Raw genomic sequence first — 18,098 nt, 5'->3', positions numbered from 1 at the left:
ACAAATTATAAGTTTCAATAAAATAAAAACATCGCTATGCGCGCAAGTACTGTGTGCCACCATATCTAGTATCCCAAAATTAAAAATAGTTTGTGTAATAAACTATAGGTCAGGATGTATAAATTTAATTATCCCTATTTATAATTTTACCAACAAACTTCAAACTCTTGAATAAAACAATTGAATTCAAACAATTTAAAACCAAAAACGGAAAAATTATATATACATAATCCAATATTTAAAGTCAAGGAGATATTCCCCCCCCCCCCCCCCATACATATAGAGGTTTTACAATAATTTTAGGTAAGGCATACATTCTTCGTCTGAATCAGGTTTCAATTGCGGCCATATATTTCTAAAGTCTTGACTTTTTGGATTTTATTTTAGATCTTCTAATTTCTGTTTAAAAATCAGCCAATTAGGTTCCCTCTTTATACTATTTAATTAATATTTATGATTTTTCAAAATTTGCCATAATTATAAATACTCCCTCGTGACAGCTTATTGTATGAGAGTATTTGTTAGACGATAATTAATCCAACGATGAAATATATGTAATTATGTCAAATTTTAGTGGTATCTGTTATAATTTACCTTTTTTTTTATGGGACAAGTTAAAAGGTAGGAGAAGGGCGAGCAATGCTTAACAACTACTCATTATTATTTCTACGGTTGATACAAAAATATCTGGTTATAGTTAAAAATGAAGATAAATATTTTGATTATAATTAAAAAAATCACAAAAAATATTAATCCATTACAATTAAAATTTTTATATTAATTTTATGTGATGATAGCAAATAGTATTGATATGTTGGGTGATTGCAAGAGGATTGATCAAGTAATGATGTGGAGAGGAGGAGGGTGTAAGGAAATGATTTGGATGAGGTGGAGTGGGGGGCAGACATGTATTTACAAGTATGGATTTTATTAATGATTTGTGGGAAGAAGGGGCACGTGTGGTGTCACATGGCGACATTGATGCTAGTCAAAAGGATGAATTGGAAACGCGACTTTATTTATAGGGTTGGAATCCATATGAACGGAAAAGGTGCAACTTGGTCCGCCAGGGTCGGCCTGGATACCAAACCCGAGGAGCCGGGGGGTGATGGAGGAGGACCACCTCCATCTATTTGTGACTCCATGCATGGGATCTCCACTCCTCTGGATCACTTCCCTTCTCCTCTAATTTAGCGTTTCCTTTCATTTTATTATTAATTAATGATAATATTACAGTTTTGTCCTATAATTATAGATCCTTAGCGTGTAACACATGTTTGGCACTGTTGATTATGGTGTGTTATTTAAAATTTGAATAATTAGTAATTTGAAAGTTGTATTCAATGTATGTAGTATTTTTCTATTTGATTAAAGTCACCTAATGTATCATTGTGTCCTAATTATTAATTATTATTATATATTCTAATATAATCAATTCTCAAGAAATAACTATTATCAAAGTAGTATTTTTTTATCCTACTTATGAGAAAATTAATTGTAATTCTATTTCGATTCAACATAATTAAAATTAATTATATCATGAGTATATCGTACTTATCATGCAGTTGATATACAGTTTATGAAAAATGATCAATCATGTGCGATATGATTTACGACTCGATTGGTGGCCTGATGCGTGAGATATTGTCTGTTGTTGTTTCATACGAGCTTCATAATTTTGTCCTCTAAATGTGCTTCACTATGAAGAGAAACATAGAGATTTATAAACTACAAGCTCCATATTTGCAATCGACTTGGGATGCACGTACATCATCTATTCCCAAGACAAAGGGCTTGGAACGGGCAAATGGCCTTGTGCCCCACATGACTTGCAACTCAATTAGTATCTCGTTTCTTTGAAATATTTGTGTGGCTTATAAGTTCTATAGCATTTTCTCCATTGCGATGCGCTTTTAGAGGCTTATACAAAATAAAAAATAAATAATTTTTTATATAACTAGATATCGATCAAGTCATAAGTTGTATGCTTTTGAATTAGAGACAATAACCTTAATATTTGTTTGGATCTCAAGTTTGGTGCCAGACAAATATTTGCATGGTGTAATTAATGTATTAATTTAAACAGGGATTTTCTGGAATTCTTACATGGGGACTAGTTAGTGTGTGATTGTGACACGTGTTGAACTTTAAGTTTTGAGATTCAAGATATAGTTTCGAATTTGAATTAATTATTAATTGCAAGAATGCTAATATTTGTAGATACAAAATTCAATTAAACACATTAGAATAACAAAAACCAAACATCCCATAATATACCTAAATTAATGAAATGGTTACTTTTTCTTAAAATATAGAAATCAATTATTAAATTATTATTGTTTTAAATAAATTTATTACAATCAGATCATGATTTCAATCGCTGACCATTATAATAATCAATAAATACACTTTTACTTTAGGTTAACTCATATATAGTACAGTTAAAAACAAAATAATAAATTTCCTTTTACCAAATTCCAATTATTATATATAAATTTTAGGGTTGTTATTAATTCAATAAGGTTCAATTAATTTGTGATCTTGGTGTCATGGCCTGCTCGTTGAAAAATTGTGATCTGAAAACAAACATGTTAAATTTGTTTTGGGTGGCTTTTATTTAATATACTCCAATATTAAATAAAAAAAGGGTCGAATTCTAGCAAAAGGAAGGATCCAACGACTAACTCTTAGGATTTTAAACCTATAACTATTATAGGGAAATTATAATCTTCCAAAGATTCAGTTAATAAACATACAATATAACGCGATAAAAGTTGAGTAGAAATATTACCCTTGAAGCGTGATTCCACATGTAATATTCCAGAGATAAGAGCCGCAAGTGAAGTTCCTCTGCTAGTATCCACGAGCAACAATCAGCTGCAGGGATCTGTTAGGATTTTCACCAATGTAGAAGGTTCAATAACTATTTAAACAATACACTCGATTTGTGGAACACTTCCAACACTAACTCCCAAAATAATAAATGTACGGAATAAATAAATAATGGTTGATGGCGCTCAGTCGTTATTCAACTGTGTCTAATCAACCGAATAGGTGTCAATCGCTGAACTGGTGTGTCCTTTGGTTGAAGTGATCTGTCTATATTAGTAAAATGGTATGTCTTTGCGAGAAGTAATGCATCTACTCAGATAAAATATCATAATCTTTTACAAACATATTTCTCGATCATTCAATAATACATTTTTCAACTTCTATAAATAAGGGCTCCTCTGTTCACTTCATTCTCATCACATCATTCGTAGTATTCTTAAGCGATAAAATCATTTCTACAAAATAGAGTATTATTTTGAGAGTTTCAAATACTTTTTGATTCGTTGTTTTTAAAATTTATAGTTCTGCTGCTTTGATATTGTAAATCGTCGAATCTTGGAAGACAAATAGTCATTGTTAGCACCAGAACGGGACAATAATTATCTAAAGAATAAAAAGTTTTATTCTTGCATCAACTTTCTAATACACAACTGCTACATATCCTTCATTTTTCACAATATATTTACTATGTTTGCTGGGATAAATTAATTCTCGTCTTTTTTAGGGCTTATCTGTAAAAAAAAAAAAGAAAAGAAAAAGAAACTCAAATTATACGTCAATTACTAAATATTAAAAAGTAAAGAATTATTTTTTTTTCTAAGTTTATTTTTTCTTTATTCCAATAGAACTCAATAATAATGGAAAAGTCGAACCTGACTCGATTAAATCTGATCCAATGATATAATAAGTGTAATACACTTATCGTATAATTGATATATAATTAAAAAAAGATGACCAATCATAAACATAGTATAATGTAGTTGTTCTGTAATTGTATTTGATGAAACAATAATCGTACAAGAATTTTCCATTAATAATTCAGAATTGGAGACTAAATTTAGCAAAATACCAAAAGAGGAAGAGTCAAAGAGTGGCCATTTTTATATTTAGAGAGAAGAAGAGAGACAAAAGGAAGGATTGTTTTGATGAGTCTCTTTCACTAAAACCACAACGAGAGGCCACGTCCTTTGCCAATCACATCTCTCTCTCTCTCGCGCGCGCACACATATGTGTGTGTATATATATACATGCACATGCATACGCAGTACGGTTGTCCTAAACATATCACTAATTCATGGGTTACTAACAATTCGACCACTTGAAAATATGAAATTACACTTTTTTAAAAAAAAGTTTTGGAATTTCATTTACACTATTTCTAAGAATTCATCATTTACATCTGGCATCTTTTCATTAATGTTTGAACGAAAAATATTATCTTTAGTGCAAAAAAAGAAAAAAATACACAAATTTTTAATTTTGTCTCTCATTTAACATTCTCATGCATATCTTGTACTTATAAAGTGATAATAAAATATATAGATATAAATTGAGGTAGTTTAGTCAGAAAAAAATTATTTGACTTGCAATAATTCAAGCGAGGGTAACTATCAATTTTTAGTCAGCTTTTTGTTTATATTAACAATCTAGTGAATTTCGACTAATGAATTAATTTATTTGTTAGATAGAAGCAAATCTCAGAAGTGTTAAATATAATTCCTCAAATAACACAAAATCTATGTATAATTATACCAGATTTGAAAAAAAATATAATTATTTATTATTTATAATTATGACAAATACCAGAACCCCAGATGTAATTTGAACAGTATACAAAGTCCAAATTTTGTTCTGAGCAAGCCCTTAACTTACTGGTGTCCAAAGTATAAAAAAAGGGAGGTGGGGGGGCACCGCCAAGGCTACGTATGAAGGAGGTGGAGAAACATGTGCATACAGTAGTAGTAATAATCCCACGTCAGCAGCAATAAGGATATTTATGGAGTTGGGGATTCCTTTGCATGCATCCAAAGGTTTCATTCTCTCACGGATCACCATTCACCACCACCCTCTCCCTCTCACCCACAACTCTTTATTTATTTATTTTTCTCTTTTTCCTTTATAATTTAAATTATCTTCATTCTAGATATTTTTATTTTTTATTTTTTCCTATTTACATAAATAATAATTCAGGAAGAATATTCATTCACAATCATTGTTTATTACTTCTCTAAGATTTGAATTCAAGAAATTAATTTTATAATTGATTAATTATTAGTCAAAGGAGATCTATCTATCATACGTATTTATTTATGCTTTTGGATATTCATAACAAGTTCGACACAGGTGTTGACAAAACCTACCTGCATTGGTAAAATTGAGGTCTAACATATCTTGACAATAAGATTATGGATCTGAATTCTATCAACGAATGGGTTGTTATTCTACTTTAATAGTAACTGTTTTTTTAATTTAATAATAAATATATATATATATATATATCCTTAATATTGATAATTAGTAGGGTAAAATACACTTTGCCTTTTCGAACTATTTATGATATAATATTTATCTTTCTGAACTAGCAAATGTAACACTTACACCCTCTAATTAAATTTTTGGACAATATTGCCCTTATATTATATATACATAGTTCAAAGAATTTGTTTTTTTTAAGCAATTTTACAATTTAAGTTTTGTTAAACTTTCTTAATTGAAAGAAATATATTTTATTTATAATAATGTAAAATATAAGTAGTGAGTTAAATAGTTTGAATTTTAGTTTTTTTATAGACTCAAAGTTAAGTAATAAATAATTATAATAAATAAATTTCATGAAAAGATTTTATTGATTTGGTAATAAAATTAAGTTATTAACTATTTATTTTTTTTTGATAGAAAAGAGTATTTACATATCGATTTTTTGAATATATTATTTTTTTTTTGGTTAAGCATATATTTGTCAATTTCTTGTCAAAAGAATATATGAGTTATTAATTATATTATATTTTTTCTTATGTACTATATATGTACAAAATTTATACTCTATCTTTAATTTAAATTCTTCACTTACTATTAAAAAATAATTTGATGATAATCTAATGTGAAAAATACTAAAATATAATAAGAATATATAATATAATTTTTAAGGCATGAGGGGCATTTTTATCAAACCAAGGGGTAAGTATTATTTCTTAATTTAGAGGGTACGTTACATCAAGAATTAATTCAGGGGGCAAATTGTATTTTATTCTAATTAGTATATTGATCATTATAATTATCAGTAAATATAATCATTACGAGATTGTAATTAATTTATTTAAAAAAAATTAACACAAGTAATACATTTTATTGGAAACAAATTTTATATTTAGTTGGTGTAATATAGGGTAAAAGTCCACTATCTATAACTAAAATGTCCCTTTGATAAATATTGAGGGTAACTTACATCGACACCCTTTAAGGGTTCGACTTAGTTATACATGACTGTCATTGTCCTCTGTAGATCTATAAGTATATTTTTGATATTGTAATTATAATTTATATCGGTACATTGTTAGGTCAAAAAATTTATACAAAACGCCCATTTGGAGTAAATCATTATAAAAAAATAAAGCATATACTGTACAAATAATATTGCAATGAAATTAATTTTGTAACTAATGAGGTGGACTAACAATGGATATCCCATTGCAAATTGTTTATTAAAATTGCTACATAATTTTTGTAGCCATAGCATTGAAAATTACCTGCTACAAATTTTTCATTTCAATTGCGACAATAGTGGCTATAGATTTTCTGTTACGATACATGATATCCTATTCTACATAGATTATAAACTAATAAAATATATAAGCATTAGCTAAAGTACTCAAATTCATCTATTGGATTTCCCGTTTCAAAGAGTTGTTCATACTAGATATTTAGAATGCACTTGACTGGATTTGGAGATAATTCTCGCGTCCAACACACTCGCAAGCTCGCGATGTGAGAAATTGTATCAGAGTTAACCACCAAGCAGATTCTAGAATTAAGTGTTATGCGGAACAAAGTGCTACGTGTGTGGAAGTGGGTCTGGAGTGTGACACTACAAATATAGCAATAGAAAATCCATAGGCAAGATTGTAAATATTATTAAATATTCACAATGGATATTTCGTCATTACTGCCACAAAATTAGCTATAAAATCTATCTATATATATATATTGTATCTACAGTCAAAGATAACTACATAAATTAAAATAACTGTAGTCAAAATTACCTATAGAAGTATAGCTTATGGAAATAGCTACAACAATTTCGATAGTTATAGATACAAATATATGAGTATCTGCTATGACTAGGTTGAAATTAATGTCCTATGTTTTTATAATGAATTACGTCAACACCTTACCAGGAGGCGTATTTATAATTTTACAAAAAATATAACTATTTATGTAATTAAATTTAATTTTAGAAAATATCGATGCCCTATATTTTACACACAAACTATTTTTTATAAGTAGTATTACTTAATCTTCCTTTAGCCTTACAAATTCTAGCATTTTTGTACTTTTCATTAGCACAGTACTAATTTGATCATCAAAAAATTTTAAACCAAAGCACCCCTCAATTTTGTCACTTTTCTTTCCAGAGTACACGTAATATCCGAATGATTTCAACTCCAATCATCACTACATGGCAAGACATACCCCTAAAACAATCAGTCATTTACAAAAATATTTATATATTACCCACCAACAAAATTCTATCATCAACAAAAAAAAAATTATAATTATTTAATTGAAAACGGTTCGTTCTTACAAATCGAGTCAAGAAGTGATGTTGGAGCACCCCTCGATTATCCTAACGACTATGATGGATCAGAGGCAACTGTGACAACATGAATGACCAAATAGATTCTTGTACCATTGGTGTATATATATATATATATATACATATATGTATATGGCCTATATTTATTACATACACATACATTGGTATATTATATATGAATTCTGTGTCTGAAATATGAAAACAGGGCAGGTAGAGAGGAAAAGGGGGGGTTGCCGGGGGGGGGGGGGGGGGTAGGTGATGGTTGTCTCGATGTGGCATGATAAGAGGAATGTGAGTGGCAGAAATGCCTAAAAACCAGGGTTGCCTCAAATTTACGTACAAGCCCCCATCATCGCCTCTTTATTCTCCCACTGGTCTCCCCCACTCTATATTTATTTATTTTATATATATAAATTCCAATAAATTCAAACAAATTTCAAATTTCTTTTCTCGTTTGTAGATCTGTAAATAATTTGGGTCGAATCCAGCAAATTATTATTTAAATTTATTTGAATTATCATTGAGTTTTATAAACTGTATTTGAATTTGATTTGATGACTAACGTTTTAATCAAGCTCAAACGAGCTTTAATTAGATCAAACACCAATCGAACTCGAATAATTTGATATTTTTAAGTGTGTTTTATTATTTTTCAACTAATCACATCGAGCTCGAGTCAAGTATGAAAATTAATTGAACAAAAAATTTTGTTCAAGTTCGGTTTGTTAAGTTTAACAAGTCAAGTTTGAAAAAACTTTTATTGATCGATTTTTAATCGAGTCATATCATATAGTTTGATTTATTTTGCAGCTCTATTCACTTGCATACTGTGCGATTTATTTATTAATTACACTACCAAAAAATGAATTACACCCTACACTATAACTCACGACGACTTAAAAATTATAACAATCGATACTATCTACAATGGTCAAATAAACTGACAACGGCTAACTCAACAATGAACCATGATGAAATTATTTGCCATAGTTTCTTAGCTGATGAAAATGTTTTAGTCTTGCTTACAAAAGTATAACGGCTAACACACGTTGTGCAGCTGTTATTAATCAGTATTTACCATGATATTTTATTTTTAATCAGATAATTAACTATAACGATAAATTATAATTTTTTTGGTATTAAAGATGGACATGTTGAGTGTGTCAAATGATTAAAATGCTCCCACGTACCATGAAAATTACCAAACACTCCAAGAATTCATGATACGTAAATTGACCTGAAATCGGGAGCTCAAGGGTACAATGGTATGTAGTTTAGTGGTTAAAATTGAGGTCCATTGATTAAGTTCGAATTCACGAGTTCGAGTCTCATGAAATGTATGGGTACTAGTCTCAATTAATGTGGTTTTATTAATTGAATCGATGTGTTTATAAATTTATTAATATTGATGTAATTATGGACATAGCTCGTTCTGAATTAGAAGTAGAATTTTCAATTGAGTTTTTAAGGTTTCCACTTATTATTCGATCAAATTTAAATGTAATATAATCAATTTATTTGTTAAAAAAATAAATATATTATTATATCAAATACTAATTAATAATTTGATATGTCTTCGGATAATTACATAATTTTAAAATAATAAAAATAATAAATTCACACAAAAAGCGACATAAATGCCCATATATGCATGGTGGATTCAAACTTTGAAGCACTAGATCTAATGGGTGCAACTTTAAGCAACAATTTAGGAAAATAAGGACATCTGTGTGGTAACCAATTCAGGAAATCTAAAAACGACATCTATGTCAAAAGTTATCACAAAAGTTTAGTTAGTAATCTGCCGATATAATATTTTAAATCAAGTTTTATCGAATTTAAATTAATTATTGACAAAAGTAATATTTATTGTATGAGTGGTGTACAGTTTAGGAAAAGTAATCAATCACATAACAAAAGTATACTTGTTCTGTGATTGATTTGATTCAATCAAATCTGATTTGGGTAAGAATTTTTCAGTATAAAAAATCAGTTTAAAGTGGTAAATTTACTCCGCGTACCTAATTCATTTGGAGTCGATTGAACTCTGACTTATACTGTTGTATTTTAAAATCTTCTATCGAGTTTGTGCCAACTCAAGTATTAGAGGTTATTAACAAATTTACCCTCAATGCATTTAATGTCTGTCTGTGCTGCAAATTACTCGTAAAGCCTCTAGGCCCAGCTCGACGTTTCTACATTTGCCCGTACTGTTGATTTCTGTAAGATTGTAAGTTTACTGCCGATACCTGATTTACCAAATTCCATAAACAGGAAGATCTAATTCATTTGAACTCCTGTACTTTTTAATGTCTGTCTGTGCTGCAAATTACTCGTAAAGCCTCTGGGCCCACCTCGACGTTTCTACATTTGCCCGTACTGTTGATTTCTGTAAGATTGTAAGTTTACTGTCGATACCTAATTTACCAAATTCCATAAATAGGAAGATCTAATTCATTTTAACTCATGTACTTTTTAATGTCTGTTTGTGCTGCAAATTACTCGTAAAGCCTCTGGGCTCAGCTCGACGTTTCTACACTTGCCCATAATGTTGCTTTATGTAAGATTGTAAATTTACTGTCGATACCTAATTTACCAAATTCCATAAATAGGAAGATCTAATTTATTTGAACTCTAACTTACTTATATCGCTGTACTTTTTAAAATTTTTGCTCGAATCTATACTGACTTGAGTATTGGAGATTATTGATGAATTTATCTTTGATGTCTTTGATAATTGTCTGGACTGCAAATTTCTCGTAAAGCCTTTGGGCTCACCTCGATGTTATCTATATTTGTTTGTACTACCGATTTTTCAGTAAGGTTGTAAATTTACTTTACTTACCTAATTCACCAAATTCCATAAATAGGACCACCTAATTCATCTGAACTCTAACTTACTTATATCATTGTATTTTTAGAATCTTCTCTTGAATATGTAATGACTTGAGCATCAGAGGTTATTGAACAAAATTTACCCTTAATGTCTTTAATGTCTGTCTGCATTGCAAATTACTCGTAAAGCTTTCGAACTCACCTCAACATTTTCTACTTTTATCAATACCGCCGATTTTCTGGAAGTTGAAAAATTGATGTAAAATCTTTACAACATTACACTATTAATTATTCTTAAAAGCTAACAATTAATTTTTTTTTAGGATATGTGTCGACGTGACATTTTACTTGAATTTGAACGAAAATATTTAAAATATTATTATTAATGTTATATTAACAACTAATATAAATTCTAATAACACCGATATAATCTATTGATTTATTGTTTATAAATTAAATATTTTTGTAATTTGATATTTATATTTTTGATAAAAAAAAAAGATAGTTGAAGAGGAGTGTAGATTGGGAGAACAGAAAATTGTAATTCAAATTATATTTAAATTAATGATATAGTGAATGCAATAACGTGATTAATTTTGGTTTCATTACAAAAAGAAAGACCGCCAGCCCGGATCTTAAGCGACCTTGCTCCAGACAAATTTTCCTCAATACCCCCAAAAGTCACTGCTCTCTCACTCTCTCTCCTATTTTACTGTTTTCTTTTATCTTATTCAACAGTGTTTTTTTATTACTCTCTCTATAGCTACTCGTTCAAATCTCTCTCTCTGCGTCTCTCCGAGTCTTGAAAAGAAAAAGAAAAATATAAACACAACAAAAGAAAAGAAGTCCTCGTTTTCCTCTCTGGTTTTACGCCGAATGGCAGATTGAACCGCCTCTTGCTCCCATTATATTCCTCCACCTGCCCCCCCTCTTACTCTCTCTCTCTCATCTCTCTTTCTCTCTCTACTGTTAACCAAGTTTTTGTTCACTTGTTGGGTAGCTTAGGATTTCCTTTCTTTTTTGGGTTTTAGGGGTGGGGGCTTTCTTTTTAACTCCAGTGCTGCTTTTTTAATACTATATGAACACGAACCCTCTCTTGCCTTTTTTTTTTTTACTTGCTTCTGTTTTGGTTGAGTAATTTTCCTGCTTCTTCTTCAACTCTGCATGTGCTCCGCCCTCTTCTTCTCCAGTCTTCTTGATATATATTGAAAAATCACTGCTGCCCTTGTGGGTATTTTTTCCTGTGTTGATCTCAAGTTGTTGATTTGAAAAACCAAGTCAGAAAAAGAGGGTTTCTTTTCTTTAAAAGCTCACATTTTGTTTGGATGATTCCATGGCCAATGGTGGATAATGAGGTGAAAATGATTATTCTTGTGAGACTTGATTTTTGCAGTGCTGAAGAAAGATTGTTTTTTTTCTTTTCCTCATTGGTTGATGAAGTGGTGGTGATGATGATTTCTTGTTTTTCAGGCTTGAAGTTTGATTGAAGAGGTGGAAATTTGTATGTTGTTTGGGGGTCTAATTTGAAGCTGTGTAGTAAGAATTTGTTCGAAGAAATCAAGAAAAGAAAAAATGGCACCAGATAACAACTGGCTTTCGTTCTCACTGTCTTCTATGGAAATGCTGAACCCTTCTTCCCAGCCTGCCGCTGCCATGCTGCACTCATCCTCTGCTGATTCTCACCATTTCTACTCTTTTGCCGATAACTTCTATGCCAATGGTAAGTGCGAAATACACACACACCCCCACGCGTATCTATGCGTGTGTTTGTATATATATGTATCTATATATGTATGAACTCTTACAACTTATCGTGTGGAAGTGACTAGATATGGCTGTATTTATCAGCTGTTTTGGAGCTTCTTGGAATCTTTGAATAACTTAAAGAAAACCCTTTGCTCAAACGCCCCCATGTTTCCGTTTGTTTTGCTGAGCAAAACAAGTTTGAAAAAAGTGGGAAAAGACAAGAAACTGCACCCGTGTATCCCCATTTTCCGTTACTTCAAGAACACCGTATATATGTGTATATGTATATATCACCATTTTTGCTTAATCCAATAACATTTTTACAAGCCTCACCTCTCATTCAGTTATTTCTTGGCTTTTTTCCATTCAATATATAGCAAAGTTTGCTTCTTTATCAGTCGAGTTCTTGATTTGCAGCTCAGATCACTTCTGATTTTCCCTGTTTTTCTTAGGGTGGGCGACTCAGAAACCTCAAGCCATGTACGGAGAAGCTGAGAATCATCAAGTTTACATGCAGCCACCGCCGAAGCTGGAGGACTTTTTCGCCGGCGGTGACTCGACGGAGACCCAAGACTCATCCTTGACTCACATCTACGACCACCAGACGGCAGGCGGCGGTGCCGCCTTCTTCGGCAACGGCGAGCATCAAGATCTCAAGACTTTTACGGGGTTTCAAGCTTTTTCTGCCAACTCGGGCTCGGAGGTGAACGACTCGGCGTTCGGCGGCCAGACTCAGTCTCCGGTGGAGTCGGGCAGCGAGCTGGTGGCGTATTCTCAGTGCCCCATTACTGCTAGCACGACTTCTAATGCTTTGTCTCTTGGCGTTAATAACAGTAGCACTGCTTTGTGCGCTGAGAACAATAACAACACAGCCATTGTTTCTGCTGATTCTGAGAGTTGCAAGAAAATCGCTGATACTTTCGGACAAAGAACCTCCATTTACAGAGGGGTTACGAGGTACCATTTTTTATTTATTTTTCTTAATTTTCAGTTTTTAAAAAAATGGGTTTTTGAAACAAAAGATTTACTGTTGATGCTGGTTTGATTCAGACACAGATGGACAGGGAGATACGAAGCGCATCTATGGGATAACAGCTGTAGAAGGGAGGGCCAAGCAAGAAAAGGGCGTCAAGGTACAACACCAGTCTTTCTTTTCAAGCTCTGTAAAGTAGTACCTTTTCTTGACAATAAAAATCAATTGTTTTAAATGAAATTCAATAAAGAAAAGCAAGAGAGATGTAGGACAGACATGGAAATTTGCTTTGCATGCATTGGTCGCATTAATGGTGGGGTGGGGTGGGGGTTTTCTTGGCTCGTTGGGAAGTAAAGAGAGGTTGGAATTCCTTTCTTTCAATCAAGCTTTTATGATGATTGATTGACTGGAAATATGTACAAACTGTACTTCATTTTTCCGTTCAATCTTTCACTGATTTGATCAGATGGGCCGCCATCTTTGTTCATGTTCCTGCAGTCATATGACCTCTTTTTATCCTCAATTATTCTTTGGATTCTTTCATATTACCACTTTGTCCATGAGTTCTTGAATTTCTTGTCCAAATTTCTGGTTTGTGCAGCATCTACTGACCCCCCCACCCCCACCCCTGGTCTGTGTACATACCTCATACCTCAGCTAGTATGAAAACTAGTGTCTGAAATTCTGAATTTTTATCAGATTGCTTTAAACTTTTGCTTTATTTTCTTCTTTGCTGAGCTCCCATGAGTTTGACCAAGTCACCAAACTCAACATGAAAGTTAATGAGCTGCCCACCCTATTTTCTGGATTCCCACCTTTTCTTGAATTCTTTATTATTGCATGTTTATACTTTTACGTGTACAACATTTCCTCTTTAGACAAGTTTCAGTCTTGAAGCATATCTTCTCTTCTACTCTTATCCTGTCCATATTTTTGTTTTAATCATATCATGGGAATGATCAAGTGCATTTATTGTATGCGTAATTTGTGGGTTTTCGACATCCTTTATATGCTCAAACCGACTGTAATATTGGAAATTCGTGCTGCTCCGAGCACTTTGGTTCTCGATATCTTGAAAAAAAAAAATTTAAAGTTAGAAGATTAATGAATAATTCAAAAGAAGATATATATGGAAACACACTCATGTGCCAAGATATAACAAGTCATAATAATGTTACTTTTTGTTACAATTACTGTATTTTTTTTTGGGTTGATTTCGTTTATGGTCAAAATGACCATTTTTCTTGAGCGCAATGTTCTAATGGGCTCTATTTCTTTTGCATTAACTGGGATCATATTCCTCGGTGTTGCCAAATTATACCATTTTCTGCAGTTTACTTAGGTAAGTTTGTGTTTCTTCTTGATTTGCAGCTCTCTTTTGCTCTATGTATTAAGTGTAATAATTGATCTGGATTGTGATTATTTAGCGTTTGAACTGTGGGGTATGCAGGTGGTTATGACAAGGAAGATAAGGCAGCAAGAGCATACGATTTGGCTGCTCTTAAATACTGGGGTCCGACCGCCACGACGAACTTCCCGGTAAATTAATACTCTTATTTTCTAGACTTTGAATTCTATGAATTTTATTTAGGCGGTGGCATGGAGCCAATTCTAATTAACGGGAGACACTCTCCTTTCAGATCTCCAATTATACCAAAGAACTGGAGGAGATGAAACATGTTACTAAGCAAGAGTTCATTGCGTCGCTTAGAAGGTAAATGACATAGTTTGTCTACGTGTAATTTGTTGATCAATGACTTTAAACGTTGTTCAATGGTCGTGAAGTTTTTCTCCTTTCTCTTTAGGAAAAGTAGTGGTTTCTCAAGGGGCGCGTCGATCTATAGGGGTGTTACAAGGTTTGAAACTCTTAAGAATTACAGTGCTTTGTATTTTCGTCGTAGGTTTAAGTATAGTATAGCATTTATGAACACCGTTATTTGTGTTGTTGCTGATTGGCTATGGGCATAAATGCAGGCATCATCAGCAAGGCCGATGGCAAGCAAGGATCGGTCGTGTTGCTGGGAATAAAGATCTTTACCTTGGAACATTTGGTATGTAAACGATTTCCCATACTCGGCTTAATTAAATATATGGATTATCGTCGAAATAAATATAAAATAAATCAAGCCGCAGCCGATTTGCTTTAGGAGTGAACATTCTTATGTGCACGGCTGTGAGAATGTATACAACGTGGATCATATTACCTCAGTACAAGTATACTATACGGCTTAATCACCGCAATTGTGTCTTTTTCACACCCGTTGTACATAAGAATATTTTTTCAATTTAATAAAATGACCATCCTAATGAACTTTTTTCCGAAATCATACAGCGACAGAGGAGGAAGCAGCAGAGGCATACGACATTGCAGCAATCAAGTTCAGGGGAGTGAACGCCGTCACCAATTTCGAGATGAGCCGATACGATGTGGAAGCTATCGCCAAAAGCCCACTTCCCATTGGCGGGACTGCAAAGCGCTTGAAACTCTCTCTTGAGGCCGAGGAAAAGCTGCCGTTGAGCACGGCCCTACAAACTCCGTGCAGCAGCAACAGCAGCAGCAGCATTAGTTTCTCCGCTATCCAGCCCGCTTCCACCATCCCCTGCGGTGTCCCCTACGACACAACGGCTCCGTTTTACCATCACAACCTCTTCCACCACCTCAACTCCGGCAACCTTGCTGCCTCCATCGACAACTCCGGCCCTGTCTCGTCCATGGTAACTTCCGTGAATCTGATGCCGTCTCCGCCCGAGTTTTTCATTTGGCCTCACCAGTCCTATTAACATGATGATGACAATATGATGCTACCTTAGCTTTAGCTACTATATAGGCAATACTGGTCTTCTACTAATTAATGTTTTAACCCGTAGCTGTTATTCGTGGTATTTGTTGTAAAACTGATGTCGTTTCGTCTGACCCGCTAAGCTTTTAGGATTAGTTCTTGAATCTTCGGGCACATAAGGTACTACTGATGATGTTAAGGTTGAAAAGGTTAAGGTATTTAGTTCCTAGGTAGAAGCTGGAATGCTGTAAGTAGCTTCTCTTTCGATAGATGTATGCTTAAAGAACGATACGGGAGCTGAGGCATCGGGTATGGATTAATTTTCAAGTGGTTTTCCATTCCCAGATGCGCTGCTCCTGTGAATCAAAGCAATTTTGCTGAATCAACATAGAAAAATATCATACAAATTAAATCCTTACTTCTCTGTTGGCTTTATTTTTGTACTACTGTTTTAAGAAATGAATGCTTGCATGTGGTACGATAATGTCATAGTGTTTGTTCTGATCTTCTGTTCATATCCTCAAACAGCAGTTTCACTTGTTTCGGACTATGGATTGGTCATTCTTGGACAAAACTGTTATCTTTCAGGCATTGCATCATCAGTTCTTGGCAGTATAAGGCACTGCATGTCTCTGATGGATTGGATAAATAGAAAATGTTATTATTCGCTCTGCTTGATGTGATTAAAGTTTAAATCGTCATAGCAACAAATTGTTGATTTAATAGTAAGCGAGTTGGATTATAAGGTAGATTTCGTTCTAACTTACATTTGTTGCGAGAAATTGATCTCTTTCTTTCCCGTCTTGCGTATAGTTTCGAATTGTTTTGTTTATAGTAAAGAGAATTTAAGACATGAGCTAACTGCATTTATATATCGTATGATAATGTCAGTGGAGAAAACGCATCCCACACAAAAAGAAGAGTAATGGAATCTTCTGAGCTTTGCGTCATGAGGTCGAGTCGCTTTCCTTTTAATATTTTACGGAGAGATGTTTTTATCTATTATGCACACACCAAAATAGATAGTTTCGAAAGTACCATTGACTTTGATTTCCATGAAATTGAAAATGATAACTTTTTGATGCAAATGGGAAAGATGCAATTCTCATGTGAGATTGTAAATAATCAAATTATCCTCTTAAAAAAAATTAGTAATTTACTTTTGTATTTTTTAAAATGCAGCAATTCATTTGACTTTGTTTTTTTTTTAAATGAAGTAATTTACTTTTTTAGATAAGGAGAGGTAAATTGCTTCATTTTAACTAACACGGGAATGTAAATTGCTACTTTCTTTTATAGAGCATAATCTGTTTATTTACAATATCATATAGGGTAAATTACGTTAAACTCTGATGCTATACAAATGTATGAAAATTTTAGACCATGATCACTATAAGCAAAATAACAATGGTGGAAATTTGTCTCCATAAAACAAGTTTTGGATAATGATATGGCAAATCAACTTTGGTCAAACTTATTAAAGCTGCCATTAAATGAAAAACTACATTCTTGGTGAGTAAATATTAGATGCTGTCACACATCTCTACGTCGATTCCCGAGCCCTAAAACCTCATTTCCTAGGAACGTGCTTTTTCAGATTAAAATTGTAAAGTTCATATGAAACTAAGTAAATAATCCATTAGCCAACGATACAACACCTCTTGTTGTATGTTCATAATTTGGGTGTTGTCCATATCAATAAAGCCATGTGCTCGTTCCAAGCCTTTTATTTGGGGAGTTGATGCTACCATGCTTACTACATTAATCTTAGACGACGAGCATGAACTAACTTATAAGTTCCAAGATCTCAATTCCCAGCGAGGCTACTTGTCAATATAAAATCGTGAGACTTATCTGCGTCATATTCAACATCAATATTACATATGTAAATTATTCGAAACAAGGCTTTTTCTCCCTAACGATGTGCATTTTCAAGAGAAAATTATAAAACTCATTTAAGTTAGAGCGGACAATACTTCACACATCGTAACATTGATTGTATCGTATACAATACTCGTATTATTTTATTGATTTAATTCAACCAAACGTGATCTACACAAAAGCATGTGGAAAGTGATACAAGCAAATATGCTTAAGTCTAGTGGATCGAGCATGATTG

General features: G+C 32.7%; 1 protein-coding gene across 1 annotated transcript; it reads left to right on the top strand.

Annotated features, from left to right (window-relative positions):
* Window positions 1-11,331: 11,331 nt before the first annotated feature.
* On the top strand, window positions 11,332-16,397 carry AIL7 (AINTEGUMENTA-like 7). Its single transcript, XM_011099167.3, has 10 exons — window positions 11,332-11,835; window positions 11,951-12,200; window positions 12,679-13,183; window positions 13,277-13,359; window positions 14,533-14,541; window positions 14,650-14,738; window positions 14,840-14,913; window positions 15,005-15,055; window positions 15,174-15,250; window positions 15,532-16,397. The coding sequence occupies exons 2-10, from the start codon at window positions 12,053-12,055 to the stop codon at window positions 15,978-15,980; spliced, it is 1,485 nt and encodes a 494-aa protein (XP_011097469.1). The 5' UTR covers window positions 11,332-11,835; window positions 11,951-12,052; the 3' UTR covers window positions 15,981-16,397.
* Window positions 16,398-18,098: the final 1,701 nt, after the last annotated feature.

The sequence above is a fragment of the Sesamum indicum genome, linkage group LG13 (assembly GCF_026168435.1).
Source record: "Sesamum indicum cultivar Baizhima isolate 11 linkage group LG13, ASM2616843v1, whole genome shotgun sequence".
In the NCBI taxonomy this organism is placed as follows: domain Eukaryota; kingdom Viridiplantae; phylum Streptophyta; class Magnoliopsida; order Lamiales; family Pedaliaceae; genus Sesamum; species Sesamum indicum.
Note: the sequence above shows the minus strand (reverse complement) of the source record. Positions and strands in the feature narration are given on the sequence as shown.

Excerpts from the sequence above, each read along its gene's own strand:
- AIL7 (XM_011099167.3), top strand. The coding sequence starts at position 12,053 with ATGGCACCAGATAACAACTGGCTTTCGTTCTCACTGTCTTCTATGGAA. Across the intron at positions 12,201-12,678 it reads CGATAACTTCTATGCCAATG|GGTGGGCGACTCAGAAACCT; the intron begins GTAAGTGCGAAA and ends TGTTTTTCTTAG. Across the intron at positions 15,251-15,531 it reads TCTTTACCTTGGAACATTTG|CGACAGAGGAGGAAGCAGCA; the intron begins GTATGTAAACGA and ends GAAATCATACAG.